The 17,703-nt window shown below is 42.2% G+C and overlaps 1 protein-coding gene across 3 annotated transcripts in view; it reads left to right on the forward strand.

Moving 5' to 3' along the window:
* The window catches only part of zswim7 (zinc finger, SWIM-type containing 7), a 58,999-nt gene that overhangs the window by 13,859 nt on the left and 27,437 nt on the right, over positions 1–17,703 (forward strand). For 2 of the 3 annotated variants that reach the window (XM_043718040.1, XM_043718041.1), the window contains exons 4-5: positions 4,348–4,452; positions 13,038–13,498. In XM_043718040.1, the coding sequence (XP_043573975.1) occupies positions 4,348–4,452; positions 13,038–13,166 (234 nt within the window). In that variant the 3' untranslated portion in view covers positions 13,167–13,498. Of the gene's footprint in view, positions 1–4,347; positions 4,453–13,037; positions 13,499–17,703 lie in introns of those variants that run through there. The other variant, XM_043718042.1, reaches the window with a different exon arrangement.

The raw sequence follows: 17,703 nt of genomic DNA on the forward strand, positions 1-17,703 counted from the left end.
CCTTCATTGACTGGTGTACAAGAACACCCAGATCTCTTTGTACTGCCCCTTTACCTAACTTGACTCCATTTAGGTAGTAATCTGCCTTCCTGTTCTTGCCACCAAAGTGGATAACCATACATTTATCCACATTAAACTGCATTTGCTTCTTGAGTTTTTTTTAAAGAGTCACACCCATACAGGCTTTGGGGAGGCAGGAGGTGAGTTACTTTCCACAGTATACCTATCCTCTGACCTGCTCTTGTAGTCACTGTGTTTATGTGGCTAGTCCAGTTGAATTTATGGTCAATGGTAGTCTCCAGAATGTTGATATTGGAGGGTTCAGTGGTAGTAACACCATTGGATGTCAAGGGGCAGAGGTTAGATAGTCTCTTATTGGTAGTAGTCATTTTCTGGTATTTGTGTGGCATGAACGTAACTTGTCATTTGTCAGCCCAAGCCGAGATATTGTCCAGATCTTGTTGCAATTGAACACAGACTGCTTCAGTATCTGAGAATTCACGAATGATGCTAAACGTTGTGCAGTCATCAGCAAACATTCCTGCTTCATCCCCAAAATTTTGCAAGGGCTTCTTACACCAGACTCAGTTCAATGTAGTCTTGATGTCAAGGGCTGTAACTTTTACCTCACCTCTGGAATTCAGCTCTTTGTCCATGTTTGAATCAAGGCTGTAACAAGATCATGTGCTGAGTGGCCCTGACTGAATCCAAACTAGGCATCACTGAGCAGGTTATTGCTGAGCAGTGCTACTGTTGAGGATACATTCCATCACTTTACTGATGATTGACAGTAGACTGATGGGGCGGTAATTGGCCAGGTTGGTTTTTCTGTGTAGCATATACCTGGGCAATTTTCCATATTGTCTGGCAGATTCCAGTGTTGTAACTTAACTGGAAGAGTTTGGCTGGGGGAATGCCAAGTTCTGGAGCAAAAGTCTTCAGTACTGTTGTCAGAATATTATCAGGCTCCATAGCCCTTGCAGTATCCAGTGTATCCAACCGTTTCTTGATATCATGAGGAGTGAATTGAATTCATTGAAAACTTGTATCTGTGAATCTGGGGACCACAAAAGGAGGCTGACATTGATTGATTTATTGATTGTTGTCATATGTACCAAGATAGTCAAGGAATTAAGGGTCCATTGGTTGAATTACTTGAAGGCACCACAAAGTCTGCACCACAAATTCCCAGCTCGGCGAACAGAACCACAACAACGAGCACCCGAGCTACAAATCTTCTCACAAACTTTGAATGTTATTAAACTGGAAAGAAAAGATTTACAAGGCTGTTACCAAGACGAGAGGGTTTGAGTTATAAGGAGAAGCTGGATAGGCAGGGATTCTTCTTTGTTGGAGTTTAGGGGTGACCTTATAAAGGTTTATAAAGTCATGGAGGACAGAGGTAAGATGAACAGCCAAGGTCTTTTCCCCAAGGCAGGGTAGTGCAAAACTAGGGGGCATAGGATTAAGTTGAGAGGGGAAAGCTTTAAAAGGGACCTAAGGGATAACTTTTTCACATACAGGTGGTTCATATATGGAATGAGCTGCCAGAGGAAGTGGTGGAGTTGAGTACAATTACAACATTTATAAAAGACAATTGGACAGGTGCATGAATAAGGGTTTGGAGGGATATGGAGCAAATGTAGGCAAATCGGGACTGGTTCAGTTGAGGAAATGTGGTTGGCATGGGCAAGTTGGACTGAAGCGTCTGTTTTCGTGCTGTATGACTCTGACTCTACCCACACTTCCCAAAATATCATCATTTCAGTAATACTCTTGCTTTCTGTGTTTCACTCACAGATTTATAATTTCATGTGTGACTCATGTTGTACTGAAACTCTAGAATGTTCTCTTTGAAAGGGTGGTGACAGCAGATCCGAAAGGGAATTAGATTTTTACAATCAGCACAAAAGCCACCATTCAGTCCTCTGTCTATGCTGGCCCTCTGGTATAATCACTTATTGTTCTTCTCCCCCATTTTCCCCTACCCTTATTTGTTTTCACATAATAATCTGATCCCTGTCTTCACCTCACTGTTAGGCAGCACACTCTAGATTTTAACCACTCACTTTATGAAAATGTTTTTCCTTGTGCTGTCATTGTTGCTTCTGCCAGTCACCTTAAATCTCTGCTCTTTGGTTCTCAACCCCTGCCCCAAAGATGACAGTTTCATCCTGTCCACTCGAGCAGACTCCTCGGCACTTTGAACACATCTAGCAAATTTCTTCTTGGCCTTCTCTTGAAGGAAAACAGCTTTAGCTTCTCTACAATCTCTCTTTGTAACTTAAGTTTCTCATCCCTGGAACTATTCTCATGAACCTTTCTGCATTCTCTCCAGTGCCTTTACATCCTTCCTAAAGTATGAACTGTATGCATTTTAGCTGAGGCTCATCAGTGTCTTGTATGAGTTAACATAAACTATTTGCACTTATACTCTCGACCCCTGTTAAATACCAGGCACCTTCTGCTTTATTAAATGTTCTCTCAAATGTCATACATCCTAAAGGATGAAATTAGTCCAGCATTGACTATTTTGTTTGTCAATTCTAGCTGAGATATTTGAGGTATCAAAGAATGTGGGTCAATGCCCTGCTACTGTGATCCTCGTTTGATAGTTCTGATTTTCCCCATGTGTAGCATTGAGAAATTTGTTGTCATAATTAACTAACTTGGTTTAATCTTTCGTTTGTGTCCATGCTCAGAGATGGAAAAGATCATTGCCCACTGAGGGGCTGTGAGAGGCACAGTGCCCAGCAACAGAGATTTGGCTTCTATTTCTAACAAAGGATAGTGAGGAATATATGGGATGTCTTGCCCAGTCCAGCCACTGCAAAATGTTCCATCACCTTTAAAACTGAGGCTGCAGTGAAAATTTCTCTGAAATTAGATGTGCTTTTGAGCTCAATGACGTGTTGCCCCTTGCTATGTTGCATTGATACAGAGAACCTGCTCCAGAGCCCTCTCCGGAGCGTTCTCTGTCCAACTCATGAAATTTAAATTCATTTCAGTAACTTCATTGAAAGGTAAATATAAACTGACTAAGTAAATGAAATTTAGCAAAGCTGTTTCAGTGAAACCTAATTGTAAAGCTGCGACAGAATCAATAAACTTGCTCTGTGGTGATGCAGAAACACTATCTGCTCACTAACACACAGCGCAAAGTGAAAAACTTCATCAAAACACCTTCTATGTGGTGGGTAGGGGAGAGAAAGAGGTGGGGACATAAAGCTATACCCACCCTGGGAGTATTTGATCCAGACATTTTAGAGAGATTTTTATTCTATGTTGAATCCCATGCTGTACCTGTGTTAGGTGTGTTTGATGAGGACACTATTGGGTGAGCTTTAATCTGTATCTAATCTGTGCTGCCCTTGTCCCAAGAGTGTTTGATAGGGACGTTTTGGGAGGCTTTAGTCTGTGTTTAACCCCATGCTGTCCCTGTCCTGGAAGTGTTTGATGGGGACATTGTAGAGAGGGTTACTTTATATCTAATCCCATTAGTAGAGTGACCACTGAACAGCATGTCTATGCTGCAATGTAACGATTTGAATTGACCTGACGTTATCAGCACTCAGGCCAGGTTAAATGTGGGAGTTGTGTAATCTCCCTAGCTGGAAATAACATCAATTTTTTTTGTGGAAGGAAAATTTCATAAGCATGGAAAACACAGTTTATTAGAAATAGAAGTGGCCTTACAGGAATATTTAGTTTAAGTCGGTTTTCTCCGTTAATAGCCAAAATTCTTCTGTTGTTTGAATTATTCGAACAGTGTAGAACACAGTAATGACTGCAAAGCTGAAGGGTCAGTGAATTGTTAGAATGTTCATTGTATTTTTACTTTATAGTATCATTTGAGGATACAGTCTGTATGTTCCCACACTGGGTCTGTGACTGTGAATGTACAGTTTGTGTGTCCCCACATTGGGTCTGGCTCTGGATGTATGTCCTGATGGTCAGTATGTGGCTTAATGCTAACACATTGTTTATGCATTGGCCAGCACCACCCAACTTTAAATTGTGACATAATTTTTCTGTTTGTCACTTATTAGTTTGAGTTTCAAATTGTAATAATAACCCACCAGGGAGGGGTTGTTGGAGTCAGATACTGTTTGTGCTGATCACAAAGCGAGGATTCTGTGTGCACAGTCGGAAAAAAGTTTATATCATACCTGTGGTTATATTAGCAAATTTTCCAGTTCAGATAATACTGTGGTTGCTAAGATCAATATTATCCCCCATCCTTCTCAAACAATTCCAGTGTGGGACTCTGACTTTGCATTTTCTGATGGCTGCTATCTGGTTTGTTTTGTTTGAATCTAAATTAATTAATTTTGTTTTGATCTGTAGGTTGAAGGAAGCTCTGGTCAAGTATATTATTGCCTCTGCTCCTGCCTTTACTGCTCATGCCCAGCCTTCATGTATTCTGTTTTACGAAGGAATGACAATATAATGGTAAGGATTTGAAATCAAACAGCAGGGCACACTTTTTCCCTTCCAGTTTTGTCTCTGGATGCTGATGTTCAAGTGCAGCAAAGTGTCTCAAATCATTCAGGTACTAATTCTTAAATCATGGTTTGGATAGGACATCATTGGTTGAGGTGACCATCTCTGTGAAGCAGACCAGGAAGAGTTCCTGCTGAAGCAGTCCATGTTCAAATGTAACAAGACATGTACATTTAAATATGGTGCAGCAGGCTCAAAGGGACGAGTGGCCTACTCCTCTTGTTCACGTGTCAGACTGTGGTGCTGGAAAAGCACAGCAGATCAGGCAGCATCCAAGGAGCAGGGGGAATCAAAGTTTCGGGCATAAGCCTTCTTCAGGAATTCCTGACCTGCTGTGCTTTTCCAAAACCACGCTTTTCGACTCTGATCTCCAGCCTTTGTTGACCTCACTTTCTCCTTGTTCATGTGTAGCTTTTGTGCAGCAGATGGCCGGCCATTCAATACCACTCTCATTGTTTCCTTCGAGAAATATCAAGTATATCTTTTCACTTTCCCTTTGCACTTTATTGTACATTGCAGGAATTCTTTTGGGGACATTGCTGATTTGTTTTAAAAAACCGACATGTAAACCATAACAATAAACAGATTTATGCCTTCAAGTAATTCATAACTTCAGTTAAAATATGCACTAAAACGTGTAATTAAGATAGCCAGTGAGTCCATACATCAGCTCTGGTTAGCATTCTTTGGGAAAAGGGTAGCAATGAGTTCAGGAAGTGATTTGTCCTGCATTTGAAAGATTGTGGCCTTTCCCCTGAAAGCATGCAACAATTATACTAAAACAAGGAATGTTCTGCACTTAGCATGACATTTTACTTTTGTCAAAATTATTCACGGGCAGATTTCATCCAGAAAAGTTAGCTTATCAAGTATCCTTGCTCCCTTTTTGAGTAATCTCTACTTCTTGAAAGAGTAAGCTTTCCTAAGACAACAGTATCAGGCAAGATATCTTAGAAGGATAACTAGAGTGAAATAAAAGAGTTTCATGATTTATAATCAAAATATTTTCTGAGCTGATATACAGCAAGTCCCCCTTCAACACTGACTCACATGCATTGTTTCATTTTAACATTGTTAACATAGTGTCAGAGTAACTGTTTCATATTGCTAGCTTCACTTTAACATCATTTGCCAGACTTCTATTCTATGGCTTGCCTACTCAGGGGACCTCCCCGCCAGAGCTTCTGCCTTTGCCTTTGCTGCTTGGCATTGCCTCTCCCAGACCTGTGTCTTGTTCTAGCCTCTCTCCTGGCATTAATTCTGAGCTTTGTTTCTCCTCGTCCCTTGCCTTCCCCATGCCCTGGTTTTGCGCCCTCCCAACAAGGCTTCGTCGCTCATCTTGCTAACCCAGCCTCATTTTACCAGCACAATACCCCAACTTCATGTCTCTTCTCATCTCCTCAACTTTGCTACGCAGTGTTGATGTGCATTGGCCCAATTTCCCTCCCGTTGTTGGTCTGTTCCATGTCCTTCCCAGTGCTCCTCTATCCCATGGGTAATATTGTAAAAAGGCATTTAGCACCCTTGCCCCCATTGCTCAGTCCTTCACATATTGGAGTTGGGATGTAATGTTGAGGATATACAGGACATTGGTATGGCCTCTTCTGGAATACTGTGTCCAGGTTGCCCTATTATAGGAAGGATATTATTAAGCTGGAGAGGGTGCAGAAGAGATTTACCAGGATGTTGCTGGGTATGGAGGGTTTGAGTTATAAAGAAAGACTGGATAGAATGGGACTTTTTTCACTTGAGCATAGGAGGTTGAGAGGAGATTTTATCTATATCCCTCATGATTTTATAAATCTCGAAGAGTTAATGGTAGGTGATTTCTTTTCCCTAGGATGGGGGATTTCAAGACTAGGGGGCAGATAGATTTTTAAGCTGAGAGGAGAGAGATTTAAAAACATGAGGGGCAAATCTTTTACACAGAGGGTGGTTTGTGTGTGGAATGAACTTCCTGAGGGAAGTGTTGGATGTGGGTAGGGTTACAATGTTTACAAGGCACTTAGCCAAGCGCATGAGCAGGAAAGATGTGAATGGGTATGGGCTAGGAGCAGGCAGGTGAGATTAACTTAGTTTGGGATTATGTTTGACATGGACTGGTTGGACCAAAGGGTCTGTTTCCATGCTCTAAGACTCTTAAGTTCTTCTGTTCCTATTGACTCAGGTCCTCACTTTGCTGAATTCATAATGCGATCCTGGGCTCCTTTTAGCGGCAGGTGTCAGTCGGTGCAAATATAGACTTAAGCTGTTCCCTGCACTGATCACTCTCTACCAGCAGGTGGAGCCTGGTCAATCTAACTGTACTGTAGAGTGAAATGAGTTCATTAATTTTCAAAAATATTGCTTTGTGTTTCTTTTGTAGTCATATTTTAGTTTGCAAGTTATCTTAGCTTGGGATCCACGTGCAGTATATTACTTCTACTCTTCATTTTTCTTTTCTGATGCAGAATGTTCAAAGGAACCGAACTCTGACTTAAAGTTGATTCGTCTGGGAAACAATGATTCATTTAAAATTGATTCACTTCATATTGTGATTTTCAGGAACATAATCACAATTTAAAATGAGGAGTTACAGTAATCATATGTCCCCTGGCCATCATATCTGTGCATTGAATGCTTCATTTCAATCTGGCAGCCAGTTTGATGCTTGTCATAGTCAGAGTCATAGAGATGTACAGCATGTACACCCTTCAGTCCAACTCGTCCATGCCAACCAGATGTACTTGAAAACTATTTCATACAACAGAGCATTACAGCGTAGTATAGGCCCTTTGGCCCTTGATGTTGCGTCTCCCTGTGAAATGAGTCTGAACCCCAACTAACCGACACTATTCCATTCTCATCCATATGTCAATCCAATGACCATTTAAATGCCTGTAAAGTGGGCGAGTCTACTACTATTGTAGGCAGTGCATTCCACGCCCCTACTACTCTCTGTGTAAAGAAACTACCTCTGACATCTGTCCTATATCTATTACCCCTCAATTTGAAGCTATGTCCCTTCATGCTAGCCATTACCATCAGAGGAAAAAGGTTCTTTCTGTCCACCCTATCTAACTCTCTGATTATCTTATATGCCTCAATTAAGTCACCTCTCAACCTGCTCTCTAACAAAAACAGCCTCAAGTCCCTCAATCTTTCCTCGTGAGACCTTCCCTCCATACCAGGCAACATCCTAGTAAATCTCCTCTGCACCCTTTCCAAAGCTTCCACATCCTTCCTATAATGTGGGTTGATCAGAACTGTATGTAATATTTTAAGTGTGGCTGCACCAGAGTTTTGTACAGCTGCAACATGACCTCATGGCTCTGAAACTCAATCCCTCTACCAATAAAAGCTAACACACCGTATGCCTTCTTAATAACCCTATCAACCTGAGTGGCAACTTTCAGGGATCTATGTACATGACACTGAGATCTCTCTGCTCATCTACACTGCCAAGAATCTTACCATTAGCCCAGTACTCTGCACTAAGAAGAACTTAAACTCCATTTGCTACCTCTCAGCCCAGCTCTGCAGCTTATCTCTGTCCCTTTGTAACCTGCAACATCCTTCAGTACTATCCATAACTGTAGCGACCTTAGACTCATCTGCAAATTTACTAACCCATCTATCTACGCTCTCCTCCAGGTAGTTTATAAAAATGACAAACAGCAGTGGACCCAAAACAGATCCTTGCAGTACACCACTAATAACTGAACTCCAGGATGAACATTTCCCATCAATCACCACCTTCTGTCTTCTTTCAGCTCGCCAATTCATTATCCAAACCACTAAATCACCCTCAATCCCATACCTCCATATTTTCTGCAATAGCCTACCATGAGGAACCTTATCAAACACCTTACTGAAATCCATATGCATCACATCAACGGCTTTACTCTCGTCCACCTGTTTGGTCACCTTCTCAAAGAACTCAATATGGTTAGTGAGGCACGACCTACCCTTCACAAAACCATGCTAACTATCCCTAATCAAATTATTCTTTTCAAGATGATTATAAATCCTATCTCTTATAACCCTTGCCAACACTTTACCCACATCTGAAGAAAGGCTCACTGGTCTACAATTACCAGGGTTGTCTCTACTCCCCTTCTTGAACAAGGGAACAACATTTGCTATCCTCCAGTCTTCTGGCCCTACTCCTGTAGACAATGATGACATAAAAATTAAAGCCAAAGGCTTGGCAATCTCCTCCCTGCCTTCCCAAGAATCCTAGGATAAATCCCATCCAGCCCAGGGAATTTATCTATTTTCACACTTTCCAGAATTTCTAGCACCTCATTGTGAACCTCAATCTCATCTAATCTAGTAATTTGTTTGTCAGTATTCTCCTCAACAACATTGTCTTTTTCCAGTGTGAATACTGACGATAAATATTCATTTAGTGCTTCCCCTGTCTCCTCTGACTCCACGCACAACTTTCCACTACTGTCTTTGATTTGCTGTAGTCTTTCTCTAGTCATTCTTTTATCCCTTATGAACCTATAGAAAGCTTTGGGATTTTCCATGATCCTATCCACCAATAACTTATCATTTCCCCTCTTCGCTCTTCTTAGCTCTCTCTTTAGGTCCTACCTGGCTACCTTGTAACTCTCAAGGGCCCTAACTGAGCTTTCACATCTCATCCTAACATAAGCCACCTTCCTCTTAACAAGAGATTAAACTTAGTAAACCACGGCTCCTGCACTCGACAACCTCTTCCCTGTCTGACAAGTATATACTTGTCACGACACACAGTGGCTGTTCCCTGAATAAGCTCCACATTTCTATTGTGCCCATCCCTGCAGTTTCCTTCCCCATCCTACACATCCGAATCACATCGTAATTGACTTTCACCCAGCTGTAGTTCTTGCTGTCCGGTGTATACCTATCCCTTTCCATCATTGAAGTAAACATAACTGAATTGTGGTCACTGTCACCAAAGTGCTCGCCCACCTCCAAATCTAACACCTGGCCGGGTTCATTACCCAGTACCAAATCTAATGTGGCCTCACCCCTTGTTGGCCTGTCTACATACTGTGTCAGGAAACCCTCCTGCACACATTGGACAAGAACTGACCCATCTAAAGTACTTGAACTGTAGTATTCCAATCAATATTTGGGAAGTTGAAATCCCCAGTAACAACTGCCGTTCCCTGAATAAGCCCATACTGCCTCAGTTGACAAGTCCTCAAACGCCTTTTCTACAGCCGTAATACTGTCCTTGACTAACAGTGCCACACCACCTCCTCTTTTACCATCTTCAGTTCTTACTGAAACATCTAAGTCCCAGAACCTGTAACGACCATTCTGCTCAATGCATGTCTCTGAAATGGCCACAACATCGAAATCCCAGGTACTGAACCATGCTGCAAGTTCACCCACCTTATTTCAAATGGTCCTGGCTTTGAAACAGACACACTTCAAATGAACGTTTTGCTTGCCGGTGCCCTCTTGCGACCCCGAAACCTTATTTTGGACCTCCCTACTCTCAACCTCCTCTATACTTCTTCAAAGCTTTCTAGTACAGCTCGGTATTAATTAAATATTTCATGTCCACATTGTGGAGCTTTATAATCATTAACTGATCCTATTCTAAAACCTATAATTAGTTTTTATTGTCTTCTCTTCAGTCTACTAGGATTGTTGTCACACTATTTTACAAACAGAGTGGTTAAAAGAGTGTTTAGCACACTTGCCTTCATTGCTGAGACCACTGACTACAGAAGTTGGGATATCCCATTGAGGACAGTGTGAGGCCACTTATCATTCTGCTATAGGAAGGATATTAGTAAATTGGAGCAAATTCAGAAAAGATTTACCAGGATGTTGCTAGGACTGGCAGATTTGCGTAATAAGCAGAGGGTGGGACTTCTTTCGCTCGAGCTTAGCGGGCTGAGAGGTGATCTTATAGCGATTTATCAGATCATATGGGGCATAAATAAAGTGAATAGCAACAGTCTTTTCTCTAGGGTGGGAGAGTTCAAAACTAGGGGCCATATTTTTAAAGTGAGAGGAGAAAGATTTAAAAGGGTGCTGAGGGGCAACATTTTCCACACAGGCAGTGGTTCATATGTGGAATGAAATGCCAGGGGAAATGGTTGGCGCAGGTACAGTTACAGAATTTAAGAAATTTGGACAGGTACAGGTTTAGAGGGATATGGGCCAAATGCAGGCAAGTGGGACTAGTTTAGTTTTGGAAACTTGGTCAGCATGGACAAGTTGGACCGAAGGGTCTGTTTCTGTACAACCGTATGACTAAACATCTCTTCTGATTTCCTATCTTTTACGTTGTTATTCCTGATGACAGCCCCAAGTACTATCTCATCAGTATAGTTCAAGATTGTGTTGTTGGCATGCTTTTGTCAGAGTTGTATAGCATGGAAGCAGCTCTTTGGTCTAACTCGTCCATGCCGACCTGATATCCTAAATTCATCTCGTCCCATTTGCCAGCACTTGACCCATATCCCTCTAAATCCTTACTATTCATATACCCATCCAGATGCCTTTTAAATTCTGTAACTGTACCAGCCTCCACCACTTCCCCTGGCAGCTCATTCAATACACACTCCGCCCTCTGTATGAAAAGGTTGTCCCTTAGGTTCCTTTTAAATCTGACCCCTCTCACCTCAAACCTCTGCCCTCTAGTTTTGGATTCCCCTACCTGAGGAAAAAGACCTTGGCGTTTCACCCTATCCATGCCCCTCAGGATTTTCTGAACCTCTATAAGATCACCCCTCAGACTCCAACACTCCAGGGAAAAAATGCCCCAGCCTATTCATCTTCTCCCTATCGCTTAAACCCTCCAACTCCAGCAGCCTTCTTATAAACAATTTCTGACTTTCAAGTTTAGCAGCATCTTTCCAATAGTAGGGAAATCAGAATTGAACGCAGTATTCCAAAAATGGCCTAACCAATGTCTTGTACAGCCACAACATGACCTCCCAACTCCTGTAATTAGTGCACTGACAAATAAATACAAGCATGCCAAACACTACTTTCATTACCCTGTCTGCCTGTGACTCCGCTTTCAAGGAGCTATGAACCTGCACTCCAACGTCTCTTTGTTTGGCAACACTCCCCAGGACCTTAAGTGTATAAGCCCTTGTCCTCGGATGGATGTGTTGTCCCATGAACATCAACTAGCCACAAAACAACATGACCCAGTCTCACTAGTATCCTTACATACGAATGAGGAAGGACACCACTTCAACTGGGACAACACATCCATCCTAGGACAAGCCAAACGGAGACACGCACGAGGCACGGCATTCCAACTGGAACTCTATCAACAAACACATTGACTTGGATCCCATTTACCACACCCTGAGAAAAAGAACAGGAAATGATATCGCCATAGGGAAAGATGTCACCACAGGAATTGACATCACCAACTCTCGGAAACTCAAACATATAAATAGAAAGCGGGCTACACCACTAGTGCTTAATTCGGAGGCTCACTGAAGATGTTACCTAGTATGGTGATGAAACATCTGAAAATGAACCCTCCAGCTCAACGAGCAATCCTATATCCAGAACCTCAACCTGAGCTACAAATCTTCTCAAAATTTGTTCAGCAGTCTGTAATTCCCTGGCTTTTTCTTAACACCTTTCTTAATTAGTGACACTACATTAGCCTCCGTCCAGTCACCCGTGGCTATCAATGATACCAACATTTTGGCAAGGAGCCTGGCAATCAGTTCCCTAGCTTTCCACAAAGGTCTGGAATACACCTGATTAGGTCCTGGGGATAACCTATTCACTTTACACATTTTAAGACATCGAGCATCTCCTCCTCTGTAATATGGACACTTTTCAAGATATCACTATTTATTTCTCCAAGTTCTCTAGCTTCCACATCCTTCTCCACAGTAAATACTGACGCGATATACTTGTTTGTTATCTCGCCCATTTCCTGTGGTTCCACACAATGACTGCCTTGCAGATCTTTAAGGGCCCCTATTCTTTCCCTTGTTACTCATTTATCCTTAGTGGATTTGTAGAATCTCTTTGGATTCTCCTTAACCCTGTCTGCCAAAACTATCTCATGTCCTCTTTTTACTCTCCTGATTTCCCTCTTAAGTCAACTCCTCTCGCCCTGACACACCTCAAGGGATTCGCTCGATCATAGCTGTCTATACCTGACATATGCCTCCTTTTTCTTTTTCTTTGTTGACAATCATTTGTACAGAGTATAAAAGGTAAAGATGATAGTACATGGCCATGCAGTACTGTATTCATTAATATAGGTCTGAGTAAATCCGTTGGATCTTATTTTGTCTCTGTCAAAGTCAGAAACCTTCTTGAGCATCCGCATGCTCACCTTTTTATGCTAACCACCTGAAATTCCCTAATCTCTAATGTACTCCTTGTATTGAACACCAGTATCCCAGGTTAATGAATCATATTGCTACATTGATTATCTCCTCATAAATGCAATATTACATTTTAAGCTGATGAAAGAAAACTCAAGTTCTCATCAATCAAAGCAGTCATTTCTTTTGAAGTCTTTTTCTCTGCTCTTGATTTACCTGTCTTGCATTTTGCAGTGTAAGCATATTCTTGCGGTATATCTCTGTCAAGCCATGGGAGTGTCGCACCAGCTGAAAGTCTCAGATAAGCAACTCACCAACTTTCTGCTGGCCAAGGACAAGGAACCTGGAGCCTCACCACATTAGAGGTCACCTTTTGTTTTGGAGAAGGGAGGGCTGCTAAGAAACGTTTTACATGACGTACAAGATCCCAGATTGACCCTTGAAGTCTCCCAGTTACAAAGCTTGAGTGTGCTGTACAGAGACAACTAACTGCAAACAATAAGAAGCAGGCAAGCTTTTCTATGAAGAAGACAACACTTAGGTTATTTCAGTTGATCAAATAATCGAAATGTCAGATGGAAGGTTACAACACTGTTCCAAGAACTGTGGAAGAGAAAAGAATGTTTCATTTCCAAACCTGTGTAAGTCTTAGCTACAGATTGTGTGTTACCAAAATAAAAACAGCTGACAACGTATTAGCTTCATTACTCTGACACAAGATGCCACCTTAGCTGACACTTGAGAGCAGCACTCTGGGAATCAAGTCATCCTGCAAAGTAAACACTTAGCCAAGCCAGTGAAAAATCCTATTTAATGTTTGAAGAAGAGCTGGAGCATTCTCCTGACGAGAAATATTCACTTAAAGAGCATTGCTAAAGGCAGATTCTTATATTAATTTGCTTCATTGATGGCACCTTACTTGCAAATACCAGATGCTGCCTGTCAGCTACCAGACCACAGAACAAGTCAAGCCATGCAATAGTTATCCCACTGTCTGCTTGTTATAGAGTTCTAGAGGCATACAGCATAGGAACACACCCTTTGGCAAACCACGTTTATAACAACCAACAAACACCAAAATACACTAATCTCATTTACCTGTCAGAAGTCACATGACACCAGGTTACAGTCCAACAGATTTATTTGAAATTACAAGCTTTCGGAGCACCGATCCTTGCATGAAGTGATGAAGGGGCAGCACTCCAAAAGCTTGTGATTTGAAATGAACTTGTTGAACTATAACCTGCTGTCATGTGACATCTGACTTTATCTACCTTAGTCCAACACTGGCACCTTCATGTCATAGCTCCCACTTACTTGCACTTGGTCCATAATCTACTATACTCTGGCATTTTAAATACTCATTCAGATGCTGCTTAAATGTTGGGAGAGTACCTGCCTCCTCCACCCTCTCAGGCAGCATGTTCCATATATCTACCACCCTCTGGATGAAAAAAAAACTTGCCTCAAATCTTCTCTAAACCACTTATTCCTCACCTTAAATGTATGGTCTCTGCTCTTATGGTTCCTGAAGAAGGGCTTATGCCCAAGGCGTCGATTCTCCTGTTCCGTGGATGCTGCCTGACCTGCTGCGCTTTTCCAGCAACACATTTTCAGCTCTGATCTCCAGCATCTGCAGTCCTCACTTTCTCCTCTCTGCTCTTACACATGTCTGCCACAGGGAAGAGATTTTTGCAATCTACTATGTCTATGCCTCTCATTAATTTTGTACACCTCAATCAGGTTTCCTCTCAGCCTCCTCAGCTCCAAAGGAAATAAATCAAACCTGCTATCTCTCCTTATAATTGAGGCTTTTCATCCCAGTTATCATCCTGTTGATTCTATGTTCTAATCTCCTCCATACCCTTCCCCAATGCAATTCCAGTAGTATGACAACCACAACTGCACACAGTATCCCATCTCTGGCCAAACTAATACTTTATACATTTCTAATCAGACTTCCTTATTCCTATATTCTGTTCTCTAGCTGACGAAGGCAAGCATTCCATATCCCTCCTTCACCATCCTATCTTGTGCTGACACTTTCAGGGGTCTATGGACTTGTACACCAAGGTACCTTCATACCTTAGTACTCCCTAAGGATCTACCGTTCATTGCATATATCTTTGTCTAATTAGACCGCTCATCACCTCACACTAATTGGGATTCAATTCCATCTGCCCTTGCTCCACCCAGTTTACCAACTGATCCATTTCAGACAGTAGCCTGAGACCATGCTCCTGAGTATGAACAATATCCCCAATTTTCATGTCATCTGCACACTAACAAATTAAACCATCTACATTCATATCCAAGTCATTAATGTATACAGCAATCAGCATGGCTCCCAAAACTGAATCCTATGGTACAGCACTGGTCACAGATTCTTCCAATTACAAAGACATGCCTCCCCTCCTCCATCACCCTTTGCCACCTATTTATAATCAAATTTTGGATCCAGTTTGCCAACTTGCCTTGGATCCCACTGGCTTTTTTTTTAGACCAACCTTCCATGTGGGACCTTATCAAAGGCTTTACTGAAGTCCATGTGAACTATCCTCATCAATATATTTAGTCACCTTTTCAAAAAATTAGACAGGATCTCCCTCTAACAAATTCATGCTGACTATCCCTGCCTTTCCAAGAATTGTTTAATCCTGTCCTTCAGAATTTTTCCAATAACTTCCCGATAGTGATGGAAAAGGATAGACCAGATCTAAAGCTTGAAGTTCTAAATTGGAGGAAGGCTAATTTTGATAATATTAGGCAAGAACTTTCAAAAGCTGGTTGGGGACAGATGTTCGCAGGTAAAGGGACAGCTGGAAAATGGGAAGCCTTCAGAAATGAGATAACAAGAATCCAGAGAAAGTATATTCCTGTCAGGGTGAAAGGAAAGGCTGGTAGATGTAAGGAATACTAGATGATTAAAGAAATTGAGGGTTTGGTTAAGAAAAAGAAGAAAGCATATGTAAGGTATAGACAGGATAGATCGAGTGAATCCTTAGAAGAGTATAAAGGCAATAGGAGTACATTTAAGAGGGATATCAAGAGGGCAAAAATGGACATACAATAGCTTTGGCAAATAGAGTTAAAGAGAATCCAAAGGGTTTTTATAAATATATTAAGGGCAGTAGGATAACTAGGGAGAGAATAGGGCCTCTCAAAGATCAGCAAGGCGGCCTTTGTGTGGAACCGCAGGAGATGGGGAAGACACTGAACAAGTGTTTTGCATCAGTGTTTACTAGGGAGAAGGACATGGACGATATAGAATGTAGCGAAATAGATGGTGACATCTTGAAAATGTCCATATTACAGAGGAGGAAGTGCTGGATGTCTTGAAACGCAAAAAAATGGATATATCTACATAACCTGATCAGGTGTACCCTAGAACTCTGTGGGAAGCTAGGGAAGTGATTGCTGGGCTGAAAATGTGTTGCTGGAAAACGCAGCAGGTCAGGCAGCATCCAAGGAGCAGGCGAATCGACGTTTCGGGCATGAGCCCTTCTTCAGAAAGAGCTCATGCCCGAAACGTCGATTCTCCTGCTCCTTGGATGCTGCCTGACCTGCTGCGCTTTTCCAGCAACACATTTTCAGCTCTGATCTCCAGCATCTGCAGTCCTCACTTTCTCCTCAAGTGATTACTGGGCCCCTTGCTGAGATATTTGTATCATCAATAGACACAGGTGAAGTGCTGGAAGACAGGAGGTTGGCTAATGTGGTGCCACTGTTTAAGAAGGTGTACAAGATGATTAGGGGTTTAGATAGGGTTGACCATGAGAACCTTTTTCCACGTATGGAGTCAGCTATTATGAGGGGGCATAGCTTTAAATTAAGGGGTGGTAGGTATAGAAGAGATGTTAGGGGTAGATTCTTTACTCAGCAAGTCGTGAGTTCATGGAATGCCCTGCCAGTAGCAGTGGTGGACTCTCTCTTTATGGGCATTTAAACGGGCATTGGATAGGCATATGGAGGATAGTGGGCTAGTGTAGGTTAGGTGGGCTTGGATCGGCACAACATCAAGGGCCAAAGGACCTGTACTGCGCTGTATTTTTCTATGTTCTAAGGGTGGTAAAGACAAGCCAGGGAACTGTAGACCAGTGAGCCTGATGTCAGTGGTGAGCAAGCTGTTGGAGGGAATCCTGAGGGACAGGATGTACATGTATTTGGAAAGGCAAGGACTGATTAGGGATAGTCAACATGGCTTTATGCATGGGAAATTATACAAACTTGATTGTGTTTTTTGAAGTAACAAAGAGGATTAATGAGTGCAGTACTTGACTAAGGCATTCAACAAGGTTCCTCATGGGAGAATGATTAGCAAGCTTAGATTTCATGGAATACAGGGAGAACTAGCCATTTGGATACAGAAATGGCTCAAAGGGTCAGAACTCAAAGGTTGGCAGTGGAGGGTTGTTTTTCAGACTGGAGGCCTGTGACCAGTGGAGTGCCACAAGGATCGATGCTGGGTCCACTATGTTTCGTCCTTTATATACATGATTTGGAAGCGAGCATAAGAGGTACAGTTAGTACGTTTGCAGATGACACCAAAATTGGAGGTGTAGTGGTCAGCCAAGAGGGTTACCTCGGATTACAACAGGATCTTGGTCAGATGGGGTCATGGGCTGAGAAGTGGCAGATGGAGTTTAATTTAGATAAATGTAAGGTGCTGCATTTTGGGAAAACAAATCTTAGCAGGACTTATACACTTAATGGTAAGGTCCTGGGGAGTGTTGCTGAACAAAGAGACCTTGGAGTGCAGGTTCATAGCTCCTTGAAAGTGGAGTCACAGGTAGATAGGATAGTGAAGAACGCGTTTGGTATGCTTTCCTTTATTGGTCAGAGTATTGAGTACAGGAGTTGGGCAGTCATGTTGCGGCTGTACAGGACATTGGTTAGGCCA

Source organism: Chiloscyllium plagiosum, chromosome 28 (assembly GCF_004010195.1).
Source record: "Chiloscyllium plagiosum isolate BGI_BamShark_2017 chromosome 28, ASM401019v2, whole genome shotgun sequence".
Taxonomy (NCBI): domain Eukaryota; kingdom Metazoa; phylum Chordata; class Chondrichthyes; order Orectolobiformes; family Hemiscylliidae; genus Chiloscyllium; species Chiloscyllium plagiosum.